An 18,683-nucleotide genomic window follows, 5' to 3' on the forward strand; every position below is an offset into this window, starting at 1 on the left:
CTATGAGGGTGCATGTGTGATCATGGAATTAGGACCTGTGAAGGTTTCAGAGGTGGCAGTTCAGGGCAACGAACTCTCTTTGTGACTCTTCGTGTCAGCCATGGGGCACCTCAGTGGTGCTGCAGCTGGGCTTGGCGTGAGCCCCCACAACTGTCTTCACAGTTGAGGTGGTAAGACAACAAGGAGAGGGGCCTTCTGCATCCTGGTGAGATGCCTGCAACAAGGAGGCTCTGAAGTGGAGAACCCCAGCCTGTGCCTGGAGAGGTGCTCCCCAGCTCAGCTCTGGACACTGCAGGAGGTGGCCCTCCAGAAGGGTGGCAGCAAATGCTGCAAACGAGTTTCAAACATGAGAGCTGCTGTCATTCAGTATCAGGCCCTAAGTCCCAGAAGTGGCTTGCTGGGTCCAGCCCTAGGATGCAAAGGTGCTTTCACAGCATAAATAAGAAGTAGCAGTCAGCATTTTTTCCCTCCTTTGGAATTTTACTTTTTTTTTTTACCACTTCATTGTTTGAATATTTTCCCTGGGTTTCATGCAGTTCCCTTACCCTTTCCCCTCCACAGATCCACGAAGGCTTTTGTTTGCAGTGCAGCCATAGATACAGTCAGCACATATTGTGAGAAAGTCTAGGAACCTTTTAAAGTGGATTTGCTGCTATATCACAAGCATAAAATCCAAAGCTGCTTTTTTAGCATCAGAAGTATTACTCCACTTGAGTTGCTAACACTGCCGTGCTGCCCGCTTCACCAAGTGTGATAATCACTTGGGGTTAAAGTTAGCAGCACACTATGAGTTTTGTCCCCAGTGTTCCACCACACAGGCTAAGAAAAACTGCAAACTCTAGCAGGAGAATGTGAGAGAGAGGAGAAAAAGATGGTAGCAGATCTTTGTTTGGTATCTTCAGTTAGTAAGGACTGGTGGAGATTTCAGACTGTCACACTCTTGCATTTTCTCTGTAGTTCACTCAGAGCATTTTGGTGTTATGGTCCAGTCTTAAGTGTCTGTCTGTAAACATTTTGAGATGACAATTAGATACAGAAGAGAATGCAGAATGCAGAATTAATCAGGTTGGAAAAGACCTTTGAGATCACTGAGTCCAACCTATCACCCAACACCATCTAATCAAGTAAACCATGGCACCAAGTGCCCCATCCAGTCTCTTCTTAAGCACTTCCAGGGATGGTGACTCCACCACCTCCCTGGGCAGCACATCCCATTAGCCAATCACTCCTTCTGTGAAGAATTTCTTCCTAACATCCAGCCTAAATGTGATGTGGTTACTAACATCTAGATGTGTTACTAACATCTCTGTTCAAGACCAGGATGGGTTGCAATGGGAAATTAATTTGAGTTGTTTGGAGCTCTGCACACACAGTGAAATACTTGGGCAAGTCAGTTATCCAAGTGCCAGGCTCTACACATTGGCCACAACAACCCCATGCAGTGCTACAGGCTGGGGGCAGAGTGGCTGGAGAGCAGCCAGGCAGAGAGGGACCTGGGGGTGCTGGTTGACAGTAGGCTGAACATGAGCCAGCAGTGTGCCCAGGTGGCCAAGAAGGCCAATGGCATCCTGGCCTGTGTCAGGAACAGTGTGGCCAGCAGCAGCAGGGAAGTCATTCTGCCCTGCACTTAGCACTGGTTAGGCCACACCTTGAGTCCTGTGTCCAGTTCTGGGCCCCTCAATTTAAGAAGGATATTGAGACATTTGAACGTGTCCAGAGAAGGGCAACAAGGCTGGGGAGGGGTTTGGAGCACAGCCCTGTGAGGAGAGGCTGAGGGAGCTGGGGTTGCTTAGCCTGGAGAAGAGGAGGCTCAGGGGAGACCTTATTGCTGTCTACAAGTACCTGAAAAATATTGATACATCTTCAGGAAAATCCTCTCACTTTATACTTGGTTAAAAATGTCAACCAAAAGAAAGGTGAAGCCAAAGCCTTTTGGGGTTATTTGCTGGGATTTTTATTTGCCAAAAAAAGAGAAATTATTTAATAATAGATTTTTATGAGCTCCAGTTAGTATTATTTTGGTGAAACTCCTGCTGATTTGGGCTGATGTCAGGGAGCCTTACAGAAGTAACTGCCTCTCTTAAATTTCTTTTCAGACTGAGAATAAGCTTTAATTAGAAACTGTCCATCTGCACAGGTCATGGAATCACACTCGCTCATTTAGACCAAGTCATCTCTAGAGTTTTGCCCTCTGCTGTTAACATCCCTGAGCAGTTTGGTCAGAAACAGCAGAGCATTACCTTGCCAACGTGCTCTCCAGAGGCTTAGCCTGAGCAGTTTTAACTTCAGGAACTCAATGCATGCAGCACTCTCTTGCTGTAAGTGTGTGAACTTGTGCTGACTCACCAGAGCCTGCTCAGCAAAAGGTCTTACAATAAGAGAGGCTGCCGGGAAATGTGTGTACTCTTTGATGGTTCATGCAGTGCTGCCCACCTACCTGTGGGATGGAGCTGTGCATGGAGGGCTTCCTCCTCTCCCACTTACTGTCATGTCACTTATTTCCCATCACAGAGCCTTTCAGTATTACCCAGGTTGGAGATGTGTAATCGTGAGCCCATCTGATCCAAGGTCTGTGGCTCTGTGTTAGCACAACTTTTGCCTTACTTTTGCTGACCCAAAACCATCCTGGCTTGAAAACTGGAAGAGATGGAGCTTGAAATCGGGCAAGATTCTCTGAAGAGCCTGTGCTTTGCTTGGGGGAAAAGGGCTCAAACACTGGCTGTCAATCAGTAACTGAAAAATGTGCTAGAAAACTGCAAAGATAGGAGTGATCAGACCCTAGTCTGCTCCCCTTTGACAACAAACCAGGAATGACACTGGGGCAGCACTGCTCTGTGGAAGGCAAGACAGAGAGCCCTGTGATGCACAGTGCTTGTCCTGCTGAGCAAGCACAGAGCAGTTCCCTACAAATACCCTGACATATAATTGACAACAGCTTGGTGCAAGGAGGGAGAGGGGGCTTCCTACTTGTGGGGTGCTCATATGCTTCCCATTCTCTAGCTCTCCAGGTCCTGAACTCGTGAGGTATGTGGAATCAGACCCATTCCAGCAGCCTTGGTGAAGCTGCGTGAGAGTACCCTGCACCATTGTAGCCTCACTCTCTCATTTCTACTTTAAGCTGGGGACATCTATTGACCAAGGTGGTGTCAGCATTCAGAGGGCAGTGCTTGCAAGGTTTTGGGCAGAAGTGATAAGCCAATACTTGTTACTTCACCTTTAGAAGTGCATAGTGCCCCTTTTGGAGGGTACTCTAGGAAAGCAGATGTCGTGAAACCAGGAGTCCTCCAGATCATGTTGAGGTACAGAGCACTTAGCTAAGGGATGTGTCTGGGGATCATGGTGTTCTCCCTGGCTCTGCTGCTGACTTGTGTGCATCACCAGGCAAACCACTTCACAGCTCACCCTTATCTGCTAGCAGCTGTTTCAAAAGCAGAAGAAAACAGTGTGGAGCAACACCTGCATTTTAATCGTATGAGGCAGCCTGGTGCAGGAGCTCTGAAAATGTGAAGACATTTTAAACAGCTCCCTCTGCCTCCAAGTGTCAAACAAAGGAAATATTAACTCAGAAAGGCAGGTTAAGCACATAGAGCATATACATATGCAGAGGATAGTTGTTAATTTTCTGCTCAGCCTTTCTGTCAGCAGCACATCTGAAAGCAAAACATGCTGCCAAGTCATGTATTCTGGTGACCTGGGGACTTCCCCATTTCCCAGGAAGATGAATCTGGGGGCATGAGAATGATTTCTAATAAACACATTGACAGCAAAGATGATGGTAAAAGGAAGTGCAGCTTACTGCTTTTTTTTTTAATCTCTTTTTCTTTTAGTTTTTTTCAAAGGAAAGTACAGTGACTCATGTGTCAGAAGGAACATGCTAACCAAAGACACTCTGTGAACTTCACAGCATCAGAAACAGTGTGGCCAGCAGGAGCAGGGAAGTCATTCTGCCCCTGGACTCAGCACTGGTTAGGCCACACCTTGAGTCCTGTGTCCGGTTCTCGGCCTGTCAGTTTAAGAAGGACACTGAGACACTTGAATGTGTCCAGAGAAGGGCAACAAAGCTGGGGAGGGGTTTGGAGCACAGCCCTGTGAGATGCTGAGGGAGCTGGGGTTGCTTAGCCTGGAGAAGAAGAGGCTCAGGGGAGACCTTATTGCTCTCTACAACTACCTGAAGAGAGCTTGTGGACAGGAGGGGGTTGGTCTCTTCTCCCAGGCAACCAGCACCAGAATAAGAGGACACAGTCTCAAGCTCCACCAGGGGAAGTTTAGGCTGGAGGTGAGGAGAAAGTTCTTCCCAGAAAGAGCTGTTAGGCATTGGAATGTGCTGCCCAGGGAGGTGGTGGAGTCACCATCACTGGAGGTGTTCAAGAGGGGATTGGATGGGGCACTTGAAGCCATGGTTTGGTTAGCCCTGAGGTGTTGGGTGACAGGTTGGACTTGATGATATCTGAGGTCTTTTCCAACCTTATTGATTCTGTGATTCTCTGATCCTAAGTGATCACCCAAAAGTGGCCCTTCAGGGGACACATAATGGCAATCAGTTAGTCTTGAGGGCACAAGGTCTTCAGGCTCATACGGCTGGGCATCCGCATGTCTGTCCATGTGAAACAAAAACAGGAATCTGTGACTTAAAAGCTGTGCTGGAAACTGAATTTGAGATAGTAGATTTCTGGTGTCAGAGACAGAGACTGCAAGTTTTATTTTGAAGGGCTAAACTCAGTGATCTGCTGATGCAATGGAAGGATAGATGGGTTTGGAGGAAATATGTATTTGTCAGTGGAGCTTTCCCCAGGCAGTCCAGTGGTATTCACACCAGAATAGAAGTTTTCACAAGTGGAGTTATCTGGGAAGCACTGTTACCTGTAGATAAGCCTAATGGGAACGGAGGCTGCAACAAAGTTGTATGTGCTGCTGGACTTCTGTACAGGAAATGGTAGGACATAAAGAATGTGACTGGAAGATCTTGTAAAAGTCATCTTTCCTCACTTAAATGGAAAACCAGAGTTCACCGTGTTCTCTCTGCCCATCACAGCCTCCTGAGGTATCACAGTTTGTACGGGAGCTGTTTTCTCACTGGCACACACAGATATTTGTCAGATGATATTATCCTGTTGCCTATGAGACCAGTGCACTTCAGCAGGTGCAGCAAGGCAGAAGTTGAGCCACGTTTCCCTGCAGAGTTTGCTGACATTGCTCAGCCGTGTGTGCTTGTTCACAGCTCTGTGTCTGCACCTCTAATGTACCCAGACAGTGACATGACAGCCTCCATCCTTTTATCATAGAATCAATAAGGTTGGAAAAGACCTCAAAGATCATCAAGTCCAACCTGTCACCCAACACCTCAGGACTAACTAAACCATGGCTTCAAGTGCCACCTCCAATCCCTTTTTGAACACCTCCAGGGATGGTGACTCCACCACCTCCCTGGGCAGCACATTCCAATGGCTAACAGCTCTCTCTGTGAAGAACTTTCTCCTCAACTCCAGCCTGAACTTCCCCTGGTGCAGCTTGAGACTGTGTCCTCTTGTTCTGGTGCTGGCTGCCTGGGAGAAGAGACCAACCCCCACCTGACTACAAGCTCCCTTCAGCCAGTGGTAGACAGCAAGAAGGTCTCCCCTGAGCCTCCTCTTCTCCAGGCTAAGCAACCCCAGCTCCCTCAGCCTCTCCTCATAGGGCTGTGCTCCAGACCTCTCCCCAGCCTCATTGCCCTTCTCTGGACACATTCAAGTGTCTCAATGTCCTTCTTAAATTCAACTGTGTGCAAAGTAACCCTGCTTGAGGGTATCTGCCCCTTACTTGGGGGTATATGCAGCTAGTCCAAAATTCTCAGCTGGTTTTGTGTGCAGGGGTTGGGAATTTGTGTGTACAGCCACGGCAGATGGGCGCAGATCAGGCGGACAGAGCTGTCAGCCTCTTTCTCTTTAGTCGGCACACAGGGCTTGCAAGCAGATCGCTGTAAACACTGAGGGGAAAGGAAACGGAGTTACAGTTCTCAGAGCAGTGTTGGGGGGACAGTGTGCTTTGCAGCAGATGTTTCAGGACATAAACAATTTGGGCTTAATGTATTAATATACCTCTCTGAAAAATAATCTGGCAGTACATCGTGGGCCAGACCCTTGGCTGACATAGCGTGATGTGACTCCAGTGGTTTCATTTTCAGTTCTGAACAACTTAACATCTGACATCTTTAATTATACACATCTCTGGCTAGTATAAACCTGTGTGTGAGATGGGATTGGCTGGATCTGGTGTGTGCCATTAAAGCCTCTCCTACAACAGTCAAAAATGGGCTTTTGGATCATACACCAAAGTCATGAGGGTGAAATCCTGCAGCACTGGGTAGGCACAAAGGCAGATTTCATTACTACCATTTAAAAATACTCCAGATCTATCTAACACAATTGGATGGGAGCAAATCTGAGGCAGATATGTCCTAGCTATGCCAGCTACACCTCTGGCGACCTCCCTCCACTCAAAGCCACGGGGGAGGAGGATTTGTGATAAAAACAAGCCAGTGGTGCTCAAAAAATCCCCATGGCTACAAGGACAGGGGTGGTTGTGGCAGCGAGATGTCCACAGCATGTTTTCCTACAGTTCTGCGTAGTTTCATTGTTCTCTTGGTCTCTTCTCCCAGGCAACCAGCACCAGAACAAGAGGACACAGTCTCAAGCTGCGTCAGGGGAGGTTTAGGCTGGAGGTTAGGAAGAAATTGTACACAGATAGAGTGATTGCCCCTTGGAATGGGCTGCCTGGGAAGGTGGTGGAGTCACTAACATTGGAGGTGTTTAGGAGGATACTTGGTAGGGTGCTTGGTTGCATGGTTTAGTTGATTAGGTGGTGTTGGATGATAGGTTGGATGCAATGATCTTGAAGGTCTCTTCCAACCTGGTTTATTCTATTCTATTCTATTCTATTCTATTCTATTCTATTCTATTCTATTCTATTCTATTCTGTTCTTTAATATCTTTATCAATGATCTGGATGAGGGGATTGAATGCACCCTCAGCTGGCAGATAACACTAAGCTGGGAGGGAGTGCTGGTCTGCTTGAAGGTAGGAAGGCTCTCCAGAGGGACCTGAACAGGCTGGATCAATGGGCTGAGGTCATTTGTATGAGACTCAACAAAGCCGAGTGCCGCATCCTGCGCTTGGGTCACAACCCCGTGCAATACTGCAGGTCTGGGGAAGAGTGGCTGGAAAGGTGCCCAGCAGAGATGGGGATGTTGATCAACAGCCAGCTGAACATGAGCTAGCAGTGTACTCAGATGGCCAAGAAGGCCAACAGCATCCTGGCCTGTATCAGGAGCAGTGTGACAAGCAGGGCCAGGAAAGTTGTTGTCCCCCAGTACTCAGCACTGGTGAGACTACTACATCTTGAGTGCTGTATTCCTTTTTAGGCCCTTCACTATAAGAAAGATACTGAGGTGCTGGAGTGTGTCCAAAGAAGGTCAATGAAGCTGGTGAAGAATGTAGAGAACATGTCTTAAAAGGACCAGCTGAGGGAAATGGGGTGGTTTAGTCTGGAGAAGGGAGACCTTCTTGCTATCTTCAGCTACCTGGAAGGAAGTTGTAATGAGGTGGGTGTTGGGGTCTTCTCCCCAGTAACAAGTTACAGGAGGAGAGGAAATAGCCTCAGGTTTTGCCAGGGGAGATTTAGAATGGATAGTTGAAGAAGTTTTTTCACTGAAAGGGTTATTGAACACTAGATAGCCCCCAGGGTCACTGTTGAGTCACCATCCCTGGAGGTGTTTAACAGATGCACAGGTCTGGTGCTAAGGGATGTGGTTTAGCACCAGACATGGCAGAGTAAGGCAATGGCTGGACTCAATGATCTTAAAGGTCTTTTCCAACCAAACTATTGCTGTGATTCTGTGATTGACAGAGAAAGCCCAGAGTGACTTTCTGTACTAAGCAATGCTTACTTGCCTATTGCCTCTTAAGATCCTTTTAGCAAATAGACTACAGGCTGTTTCTTTGGTGTCATCTAATGGGAGTTTCTTTGGTCTCTGCTTCTTTCAGCTCCAAGGCTCCTTGAAGAGAAAGTTGGTGGTAAATCTGTCGCCTGTCAACAACAAGAGGCCCAATGGTATTTCTGAAAGCTCTTTCCTTGACATTAAGAGGATAAGAGTGGGTGATAATATCTCAGTGGGACAAAGCGGACAACATGTTAACAATTGCCAAAGCCAGTCAATGTCAGGAACTATGTCTGTGGGGCAAGGACCACAAAGAAAGGCCAGCAACTTAGCAAACAATACACATGCCAGTGGGAATGGCATGTTTAATATGACTTTGAAAGAGGTAAAGAAAGAACCGGGAGAAACGGTGTCCTGCAGCAAACACTTAGACGGCCAGACGCCCCATGAGAACATGTTCCCTAACAGGTATGGGGAGGATTCGTGGGAACAAATGATGGATCTGGAGCTTCAGGAGCTGTTTAATGAGCTCACTAACATATCCGTGCCGCCAATGAGTGATCTTGAGCTGGAGAACATGATAAATGCCACAATAAAACAAGATGAGCCATTCAACATCGATCTGGGGCAGCAGAGCCAGAGGGGTCCTGGGAGATCTCTGCAGATGGATAAGATGGTGATAAAAAGTGAATATACACCAGGCATGAATCAGGCTCCTGTGGGCTCCCCACAGATGAGGCCTTCTTCTACAGGCCCAGCCTTCACTATGGCCACCACTGCCATGTCCACCTCCTCACCCATCCCTTCGGTGCCTCAGAGTCAAACGCAAGTGTCGCAAGTTTCTTCTGCATCCGGTCGGCCGTTGCCTAACTGGCAAGAGGTGTCTCACGCACAGCAGCTCAAACAGATTGCAGCCAACCGGCAGCAGCATGCCTTGATTCAGCAGCAGCAACAGCAGCAGCAGAACCAGACAGCCAACTGGACCACTCTGTCCCCGTCAGGACCTTCCCCTGGACCCTTTGTGCAAGAGAAAATCCCCAGCCCCTCTTTCCGGCAGCAGCAGTTCAGCCCGCAAAGCTCAGCAATGCTTGGGGTACCAGTGAATGGAAACCAGTCGAAAGGGATGAACAGCTATGGCTACAAACCAGCCACTCCCCAGAGCACCCCCATGGACATAATCATGCAACAGAAGCCTCAGGACCTCAACAGGAACTTTATCAACAGTGCTCAGCCGTCACTAGAGCAGCATCACAGCAACACAAAGCCTTTGTTTCACTTCAACTCAGAGCAAACAAACCAGCAGATGCCTTCAGGTTTGGGTTCCCAAAACAAGCCTGCCCTTCTGCACTACACGCAGCAGGCACAGGGTTCGGCCCCCGTGCAACAGCCGCAGCAGCAGCAGCAGCAGCCGCAGCCGCAGCCGCAGCCCGCTCAGCCTCTCCCAAACCAGTCTCTTCAAAGGCCACCTAATATACCCCTAGCAATGCAGCAAAAAATGCTGCTTCAGAAAATGCAGCAAAGCCAGCAAATCTCAGGTCTGCAGTATCCAGTCTCTCAGCAGCAGCACAGACAGGTAAGGCAAATTCCTCCTCAGTTGTTACAGTCTCTTTCAGGTTTGAGCAGTGAAAAGGCTTTTTCAGCCCGGCCTTGTTCCTCCAGGAGATATTTTCTGGTGGCAGGTAATGTCCATTTCAGCACAGAAGGCAGGAATGGCATGTTTAGGACTTGTTCACATGTATTATGGATATACACATTGATAAGAATTTCAAGGCAGATGTGGGTTTTTTCCTTAATGCAATGGAGTGAGTGTCACTGCTGCACATTATGTAGATCCTTGTCAGAAAGGTGAGCCAGCAGGACATGCAAGCTTATTTTGGACCACTGTCTTAAGTGTTCTAGCTTAGTAGAAAAAAGCAGGCTCTTTTGAAAGGCAAAATTGTAATGAATTCCTTTGTTATCTTAGATAATACTTGCAATTTTTATGCCATCATTTTTCCTCAGGGAGGCAGGGTTAGGAAGTTCTGGGCTTAGCTATCTTTTGACTGACATGACAGAAATGTTGTTTGCACGTTGGTTATCTGGTTGGCAAAGGAAAGTTAAGACATTATCTGCGAGCTTTATAAACACCTATCACACTTCTGGGAATATTCTGTGGATAAAATATGTGCTTAGATATGAAGGTGAAGGTTGCCACAGATATGTCTGCAATTATATACCACGTGGCCAGCCCCCACTGTCTTATCATGAGACAGTGCTCAGACAAAATCAGTTGTTACCGCTCAGTTATACCATGCCAAGTCACTGTGCACCGAGACTTCAAGTTTCAGACCTGCCAGTCAAAGTTGGAACACTCAGCCTCACTGTTCCCTGGAAAGTGGAAACCAGGTGCAAAACAAATGAAATGTTTAAATCACTCTGGGAAGCTTTGGTGGGACTTGGGCTCAAGCCATTTGAAGGTGTGGAATGGCAAAACAGGTGCAGAGATCATTTGGGGATGTGCAAAACAACTGTAAGAAACTACTGCAAAGTGAAAGCCTGAGTCTTCCACGAAGTCCCAGAGAAGCAGCATGGTGAATGTATCATTCAGAACTGGAATTTCACTGCCAAACTCTTTGGGCAAACACTGATGTTTTGTTAAAAAAAAGTTAAGTAAATATAGTTGTATGCATGGACCACTTTCTCCTTTTAACTCCTTTAAATCCCCTGACCTACTAAGTATGGCTTTCTCCAACAGAAATTCCCTTAGCAAAAGGTACCAGGTGAAACCTGTGGGTAGCTGTGGGTGGGGAGACTTTGCTTTGTTGGAAGGTGCTGGAGAACGACCCTTGGTAGGCATCAAGTTCAACTTTGCTGTTTTACAGCAAGTCTTAGCTGGCAGTTCTCCCCTCCTTGGGCCACCATGGGCTCTCTCCTTGGGCGCATTTCCCCTCTCTCTTAATAGACTGGCAGGCAGAAGAATTTTAACAGTTCCTTCATTCAGCCATGGTGAAGCTTCCAGCAATCTGTCAGCACAGGGGAGATGGGCAGCACTTCTGAAAGCACTCTTTTTGCTGAATGAAAAAAAAGTATGCAAGGTCACATTCTGGAAAGGAATAAAAACACTGAGAGCAACTCCTCTTGAAGCAATGTTAGCTCCTTACTCTGTGTCCTCTGAGGCTGCTGCTCAGGGAGGCAAGCCAACAAGATGGTACTTGGCAACTTGGCTGTAGTGGTACGTGCAAGATTCATCACAAGTGTAGTGAGATCTCTCACCTGTGCAGCTGTAAGATCTTTTGGCTTAGGAAACTTGCCCTAGATGAACTTGGTGCTAAATGTTGGATATTACACCAAGGAAGGAGTTTTGCCAGACTTCTGCAAAGAGCTTTCCAATGTTTCTGGTCATCTGACCACTTTCCAGAGTTATGTCTGCAGGATGTGGCCACCTGATGCAAATCACAGCTGAGAAGGTTAGAAGGGTTGTAGGCACAGATTTCTATGCTTTGAAGAGATAACTGTATTCTTTCAGAGATCCTTAGCAGCTCTTCCAAAGTTCTGCTGATGTTCAGAAAATAGGATAGGATAGGATAGGATAGGATAGGATAGGATAGGATAGAATTTAATTGAATTAACCAGGTTGGAAGAGACCTTTGAGATCATCAAGTCCAACCCATCATCCAGCACCATCTAATCAACTAAACCATGGCACCAAGCACCCCATCCAGTCTCTTCCTAAACACCTCCAGGGATGGTGACTCTGCCACCTCCCCAGGCAATCCATTCCAATGGCTAATCTCTCTTTCTGGGAAGAACTTCTTCCTAACATCCAGCCTAAACCTCCCTTGGCACAGCTTGAGACTGTGTCTTCTTGTTCTGGTACTGGCTGCCTGGGAGAAGAGACCAGCCCCCACCTGTCTACAAGCTTCCTTCAGGTAGTTGTAGACAGCAAGAAGGTCTCCCCTGAGCCTCCTCTTCTCCAGGCTAAGCAACCCCAGCTCCCTCAGCCTCTCCTCATAGGGCTGTGCTCCAAACCCCTCCCCAGCTTTGTTGCCCTTCTCTGAACACCTTCCAGTAAGTCAACATCTTTCCTAAACTGAGGGGCCCAGAACTGGACTCAGGACTCCAGGTGTGGCCTAAGTGCTGGAATTATACTTAGAAATACAATTGGCTCATAAATTGCAGTTTTGGAAAGGATTGACCATAACTGTTCACCTGGCAGTATTTATGCATTCTGTGGACTCCTTTAGAGCCAGACTGCATAGCTTATAGAGCCCAGCAACCCCTTGGGCAGGGCCTGAATTGGAGGAGACACTGCTAATTTTATCTGTCAGAAAACACCACAAAAGGCAAAGAAAACTCAGGGGCCAACTCCCACTGATTTATCAATGGGGACACAGAGTCATGGAATCATTAAGGTTGGAAAAGGCCTTTAAGATCACCAAGTGTAACTGTAACCCAACAACCATGATCTCTATGATGTTATCTTGAAGCCCCATGTCTATGTGCTTCTTGAACACCTCCAGGAGCAGAAACTCCTTCCCCTTCCTGGGCAGCCATCATCTCATTTAGGCTGTGTTGTCTTTACTTCTGGAGGACCATCTCCCAGCTCCAAAGATTCCTACACATCATTGACAGCAATGCATTATTAATCATCAGCATTTACTAATCAACTTCATTATTAATATTTATTTTACTGATATGAGGAATCAAGGTTTGATTCTGTTTGATACCATTCAATGCCTCCTCAGGTCATTATAATTGTGGACTGTAAGGGCCATCTCATATCTGTCTGGAATGCTGTGTAGCTGGAAATGTGAGTGCACATTCATAAGGGGTTGCTGTGACATTGCCATCAGATAACACTGACTACAACATCATAAATTCATATTTTTAGCTGAACCAGCTCACCCTCTGGATTTTTCCTTCTCAAGCTTTAAGAGCCCCAATATTTGAACTTGCTTTATCAGCCCAGGCTGGCTAACTGGGAATGCAAGGCTTATACTTTCTCTGCCTGTCACATTCACTCTGTGTCAAATTACAACAAACTGGTAGTGGGATTTGCTAATTAGATCTCTTTTGCCTCCAGGGAATAGTCATAAAAATGATGGAAATCATCCTGGTTTTCCTGGAAGGTTGATCTGAATGAAGGATTTGTTTTCCCCTCTGGTTTTTTCCATTGTTGTGGGATTCACCTTTCCATTGTCTAACAGGATGCAACAGACACACAGTCATGAAAAAACCTCTTAGAAGTTCAACACTCTCTTTGTTTAGGGGATAATTACAAGCTCCAGATTCTGCACAGGTTTAATCATGATTGCAGCATTTATACAGAACCTGGGCTGATGGGGGGAAAATCCATAACTGGGCTTGGGTAGAAGTTTGAAGACTAACTTTTGCCTTGTGAAGAAATGTAGTTCACTCAGTGACTGACTCTTCTGAAGTAATACTTGAGGCTTTTAACAACAACAAAAAAACCCCAAACAGTTAACTAGTCTAATAATATCTCACAGAATGTATCTGGTTGGAAGAGACCTCAAAGGTCATCCAGTCCAGTACTCAGCACAGCACTGAAGGGTCAACATTAAACCATGTCCATAAGTGCCAGGTCCACATGCCGCTTGAACACCCCCAAGGGATGGTGACTGCAGCACTGCCCTGGGCAAGACCATTCCAGTGTTTGACAGCCCTTTCAGTGAAGAAATATTCCCTAGTATCTACCATATGATTCTATGACATAAAGTCAAATTGAAGTGTCCAAACTCACTTTCTCTCCAAATTTTGTTTTATTCAAATTCATCCACTTAAGGGAGGGGAGAAAAGCAGGCTGAGCTCATAACAATGGGAACCCTAGCAGGGCAAGGTTACTTTGCTCCATGTGGGCAAGTGCCCTGTTTAGTCTTGGCTTTGGAGGCAAAGGTAACACAAGGGATCATGAGATCTTCAGCCTTCTCTTTACCCAAACAAGCAGTGGTCCTTAGTTTTAAGGCTCAGGAAGTGTTGGTGTTGTCTGTGTAGTTACAATCTACAGAAGTGTTTCCTTATGTACAGCTCAGGGCCTTGTTGGTCCCTGTTGCTATATAATCTCTTTGAGGATGGGAGCATCTTCTCCTGGTTGGATTGGGTTGGGTTTTTTTCCAAGAACCCTGTGGTGTGATTAGTTGCAGCTTGGGCCTTTTTTTGCCTTTACTTTTCCTAGTTAGGTCATTTTCTTCACCAGATCCCTAACAGGTTTCTTTCAAATCCAACCTGTCTCACTTCCTGCTGAATACTGAGCAGTCCCTTCTCTGCTACCCATTCCAAACGTGAGTGTTCCATATGTGCCTCTTGCTTCATTCCCCAAACGTGAGTGTTCCATATCTGCCTCTTGCTTCATTCCATCCCACAGGAAGTCTTTGTATTTTGCAGCATGTAGCAAATGACATTTCAGGTGCTTCATAACCCAGGGACACAGCAGGGCTGCATTTGGCTAGAGGAAGGACACAGTTCAGCACTGCACCAAGGGATGAGCCATCAGTGAGGAGTTTGTGCTCAGAAGAGATACAGGTGCTGAAGTGACCTCCCCCTTGCAGGCACCCTCCATTACACAAGCCCTTTGAATACCCAGAAATCAGTGCTTAACTTCTATATAGGATAGGATGGAATGGAATGGAATGGAATGGAATGGAATGGAATGGAATGGAATGGAATGGAATGGAATGGAATGGAATGGAATGGAATGGAATGGAATTAACCAGGTTGGAAAAGACCTTTGAGATCATCAAGTCCAACCTATCACCCAACGCTATCCAATCAACTAAACCATGGCACCAAGTGCCCTATCCAGTCTCTTCTTAAACACTTCCAGTGATGGTGACTCCACCACCTCCCTGGGCAGCACATTCCAATGGCAAATCACTCTTTCTGTGAAGAATTTCTTCCTAGCATTTATATGCATCACTCTTCAATATCTCCAAGGGATAGAGATGGTGTTTGAACAAATCTGGTATCTCTGTAGGGATGCTGAGACAGATTCTCCTCTCATTTTCCCCCACTGTAAACCCAGGGTAATTTCATTTATTTTTCAGGAGAGTGTAATTGGACATACAGCAGCATAGAAAGCAGCAAAATATGTCCTTCTGCCCTTTAATTGTATCTGTTTTTAAGCATGTGCAGCATACCAATTTAATCAGAGGTGTATGTTAAACTGTCAGATTGTTGGAGTGCCACGTGAGGAGGAAGCTCTAGGAGCAAAAGATTGAATGGCTTCGTTCAAAGTGCAGATATGAAAACTCTTGCAACCATTCACTGCTCAGCAATAACTCACACCCCTAATTTAGCCTCTGAAATTTCTCAAAGAAAGATGATTTATATAAAAAATTACATTTTTCCTGGACCTTTGTGCTTAGAACTAAAGAAGAAGAGAAAAGAAAAGCACGTTTTAGTGAGGCAAGCTCTCTGTTTTCCAGTGTGGAGGAATTATCTTGCAAATATTTGTACAATGAAGAGCGAAAACCTAGAGTGGGTTGTGGTAATTGGTAGAAACCAGAACTTAAATTTGACTTAGATCATAAATAACAGTGATTCCAAGCTGTTGGAATCTGCAGTGATAGAAGCTGCTCCATAGTGTAAGAAAATAACAGTGTGACTTGCTATAAAAATAATATTTGGATGACAGCTTTTCTTTTAGCCTGGAGAAGAGGAGGCTCAGGGGAGACCTTCTTGCTGTCTACAGCTACCTGAAGGGAGGTTGTGGCCAGGTGGGAGTTGGTCTCTTCTCCCAGACAACCAACACCAGAACAAGAGGACACAGTCTCAAGCTGTGCCAGGGGAACTTTAGGCTCAAGGTGAAGAGAAAGCTCTTCACAGAAAGAGTTGTTGGCCATTGGAGTGTGCTGCCTAGGGAGGTGGTGGAGTCACCATCCCTGGAGGTGTTCAAAAAGGGATTGGCCATGGTTTAGTTAGTCCTGAGGTGTTGGTTGATAGGTTGGACTTGATGATCTTTGAGGTCTTTTCCAACCTTATTGATTCTATGATTTTGGTCTCATTCCTTCATGCAAGGGCTTCTGAATTAAATAGTCTGGATAAAAACTTGAATGTATCCTGAAAACCACCATCAGCAGGGTTATAGCTGATTTATGAACACAAAACCAGAAAGAAAATGTCATCAGTTCCTCTATTGTCAGAGTGGACATTTGTCTTGGGAGTGCTTTATATCACTGATGCTCAGTTTGCTGAATGACAGACACAGACAATCACACTGTGGACATCAGCCCCTGAGGACATTCAAAGGCTCAGAGATATTGCCAGTTCCATAAGGTTTCTCATAATCCTTGCATGAAGCATCTCCACTGGCAGAGTAGTAGAATATTAGCCACTTAGGCCAAATGCTTCTGGGTTTTGGGATCTGGGAGGTAGCAGAGGTAGTCCCTGTTGTTTCATTTAGACTGCTTTTTGATAGTACTTCCATGAAGGTACCAATAAAAACCATCACTGCACTTGCCTGGATGAGTTATTTACTGACACCAGCATACCTAAAGTCTTATTTATTATTTATTAGCATTACAAAAGTGCCTGGGAGGTCCACTGATAGGGCAAAATGTTATTCTGTGAAGAGTTGTATAAACTGGGACTGAAAATAGCACCTGTCTCAAAGGGACTACGTTGGTCTGGCTTCTGTAAGAATCAAAGAAAAGATGAGTTTTACAGAAGGAACTTGAAGGATATCAGCCTCTACCCACCTGCATGCATAGATGTTGATCTGAAGACTGCAGTGCTCCAGAAGGCACTTCATGAACCTGTCAGTTGTCTTGGCCATGGGGAGTTAAAAAAAGCTGTTTGAGACAGGAGGCACAGCAATGCTGCTGTCTGCTTCAGTCGTCTGATTTTACTGCACTGCCACCTGGAAGGCATGGGCTAGGGTAGGAAAGCAGTGGGACAGCCAAGACAAAGGTGTGTGCATAACAAAGAGATGACAGTGCCTGCAAGAAGGAGAGGGTGGGTAGATTGTACTGTGTCCAGTTCTGGGCCCCTCAGTTTAAGAAGGACATTGAGACACTTGAACGTGTCCAGAAAAGGGCAATGAGGCTGGGGGGAGGACTTGAGCACAGCCCTGTGAGGAGAGGCTGAGGGAGCTGGGATTGTTTAGCCTGGAGAAGAGGAGGCCCAGGGGAGACCTCATTGCCCTCTACAACTACCTGAAGGGAGGTTGTAGCCAGGTGGGGGTTGGTCTCTTCTCCCAGGCAACCAGCACCAGAACAAGAGGACACAGTCTCAAGCTGCACCAGTGGAGGTTTAGGCTGGAGGTGAGCAGGAAGTTCTTCACTGAGAGAGTCATTCGTCATTGGGATGTGCTGCCCAGGGAGGTGGTGGAGTCACCGTCCCTGGAGGTGTTCAAGAGGGGATTGGACGTGGCACTTGGTGCCATTGTTTAGTCATGAGGTCTGTGCTGCTGGCTGAGATTACAGTTTACAGGCTTGGGATGGTAAAGTAGAGAACCATCCCCAAAGACTGGAGTTGTGTTTGTGTTTATTAGATTAGCTGGAAAGGTGCAATAGGACAAGACTGGGATAAGGAAGTGTAGGAGGAGGAAAGAGGTTGGCTGGGAGGAAAAGGTTCAAGGATGTTTCAGGTCTGGTTTTCTGCTGCTGACCAAGTTAGTCTGTCTTGACCTGTGATCTCATCAGTAAAGATGGGCTGTCTGCATGGGCTTCTCACCTGGTTGAACTGAGCATTTCTGCTAATGCTGTGTGTGCATCAGAGGCCAGAGTCAAGCCCTGAGTCAACTTCCTGCAGGGATTTTGGAAAGGCAGTCTGGAAAACCAGTAATTCCACAGCCATTTGGAGCTGGCATGATGCAAAACTCTTTCCTGTAAGTGTTTGCTTGTTTGTAGGCAATTTATGAGTGCCTTAAGTAGTGAAGGGGGAAAAAAAGGAAATTACCAAACACCAACTCCCACTTCTCTCCCTGGAGTCTTCCTATTATTTTAATTCCCCAAAGTACTCAAGAGCAAGTCCCAGGAATTTCTCTGTCTAGGGGCTCAAAATGAAGGAATATTTTGGTGACAAATATTCATTCCTTCACTGGGCCACTTTAACTGCTGGTGGTGTATGGTAGAGACCCACCCCAGGCCACAGATGACTGTCACTAATGCAGCCACAGACCTAGTAATGTTCCTTTAACATGAGCTTTCACAGGAGAATTTACCATCTCCATGTGATGCTGATCCAGATGCTCCAACAGTACTATTGCAGAACCATCTACAATCTGGTTCATTCTATTCTATTCTATTCTATTCTATTCTATTCTATTCTATTCTATTCTATTCTATTCCATTCCATTCCATTCCATTCCATTCCATTCCATTCCTTAGAACAGAATAGACCAGACCAGACCAGACCAGGCTGGAAGAGAGCTTCAAGATCATAGTGTCCTACCTATCATCCAACACCACCTAATCAACTAAACCATGGCACCAAGCACCCCATCCAGTCTCCTCCTGAATACCTCCAGTGATGGTGACTCCACCACCTCCTCAGGCAGCCCATTCCAATGGGCAATCACTCTCTCTGTGTAAAACTTCCTCCTAACCTCCAGCCTAAACCTCCCCTGGCACAGCTTGAGACTGTGTCCTCTTGTTCTGGTGCTGGCTGCCTGGGAGAAGAGACCAACCTCTGCCTGTCTACAACCTCCCTTAAGGTAGTTGTAGAGAGCAAGAAGGTCACCCCTGAGTCTCCTCCTCTCCAGGCTAAGCAACCCCAGCTCCCTCAGCATCTCCTCACAGGGCTGTGTTCCAAGCCCCTCACCAACTTTGTTGCC

General features: G+C 46.4%; 1 protein-coding gene across 1 annotated transcript in view; it reads left to right on the forward strand.

Moving 5' to 3' along the window:
* The window catches only part of MAML2 (mastermind like transcriptional coactivator 2), a 261,439-nt gene that overhangs the window by 166,361 nt on the left and 76,395 nt on the right, over nucleotides 1-18,683 (forward strand). Inside the window, exon 2 of the mRNA XM_054164918.1 lies at nucleotides 8,019-9,485. Coding sequence (XP_054020893.1) covers nucleotides 8,019-9,485 — 1,467 coding nt within the window. The remainder of the gene's footprint in view (nucleotides 1-8,018; nucleotides 9,486-18,683) is intronic.

This window comes from Dryobates pubescens, chromosome 10, assembly GCF_014839835.1.
Source record: "Dryobates pubescens isolate bDryPub1 chromosome 10, bDryPub1.pri, whole genome shotgun sequence".
NCBI classification, from domain to species: Eukaryota; Metazoa; Chordata; class Aves; order Piciformes; family Picidae; genus Dryobates; species Dryobates pubescens.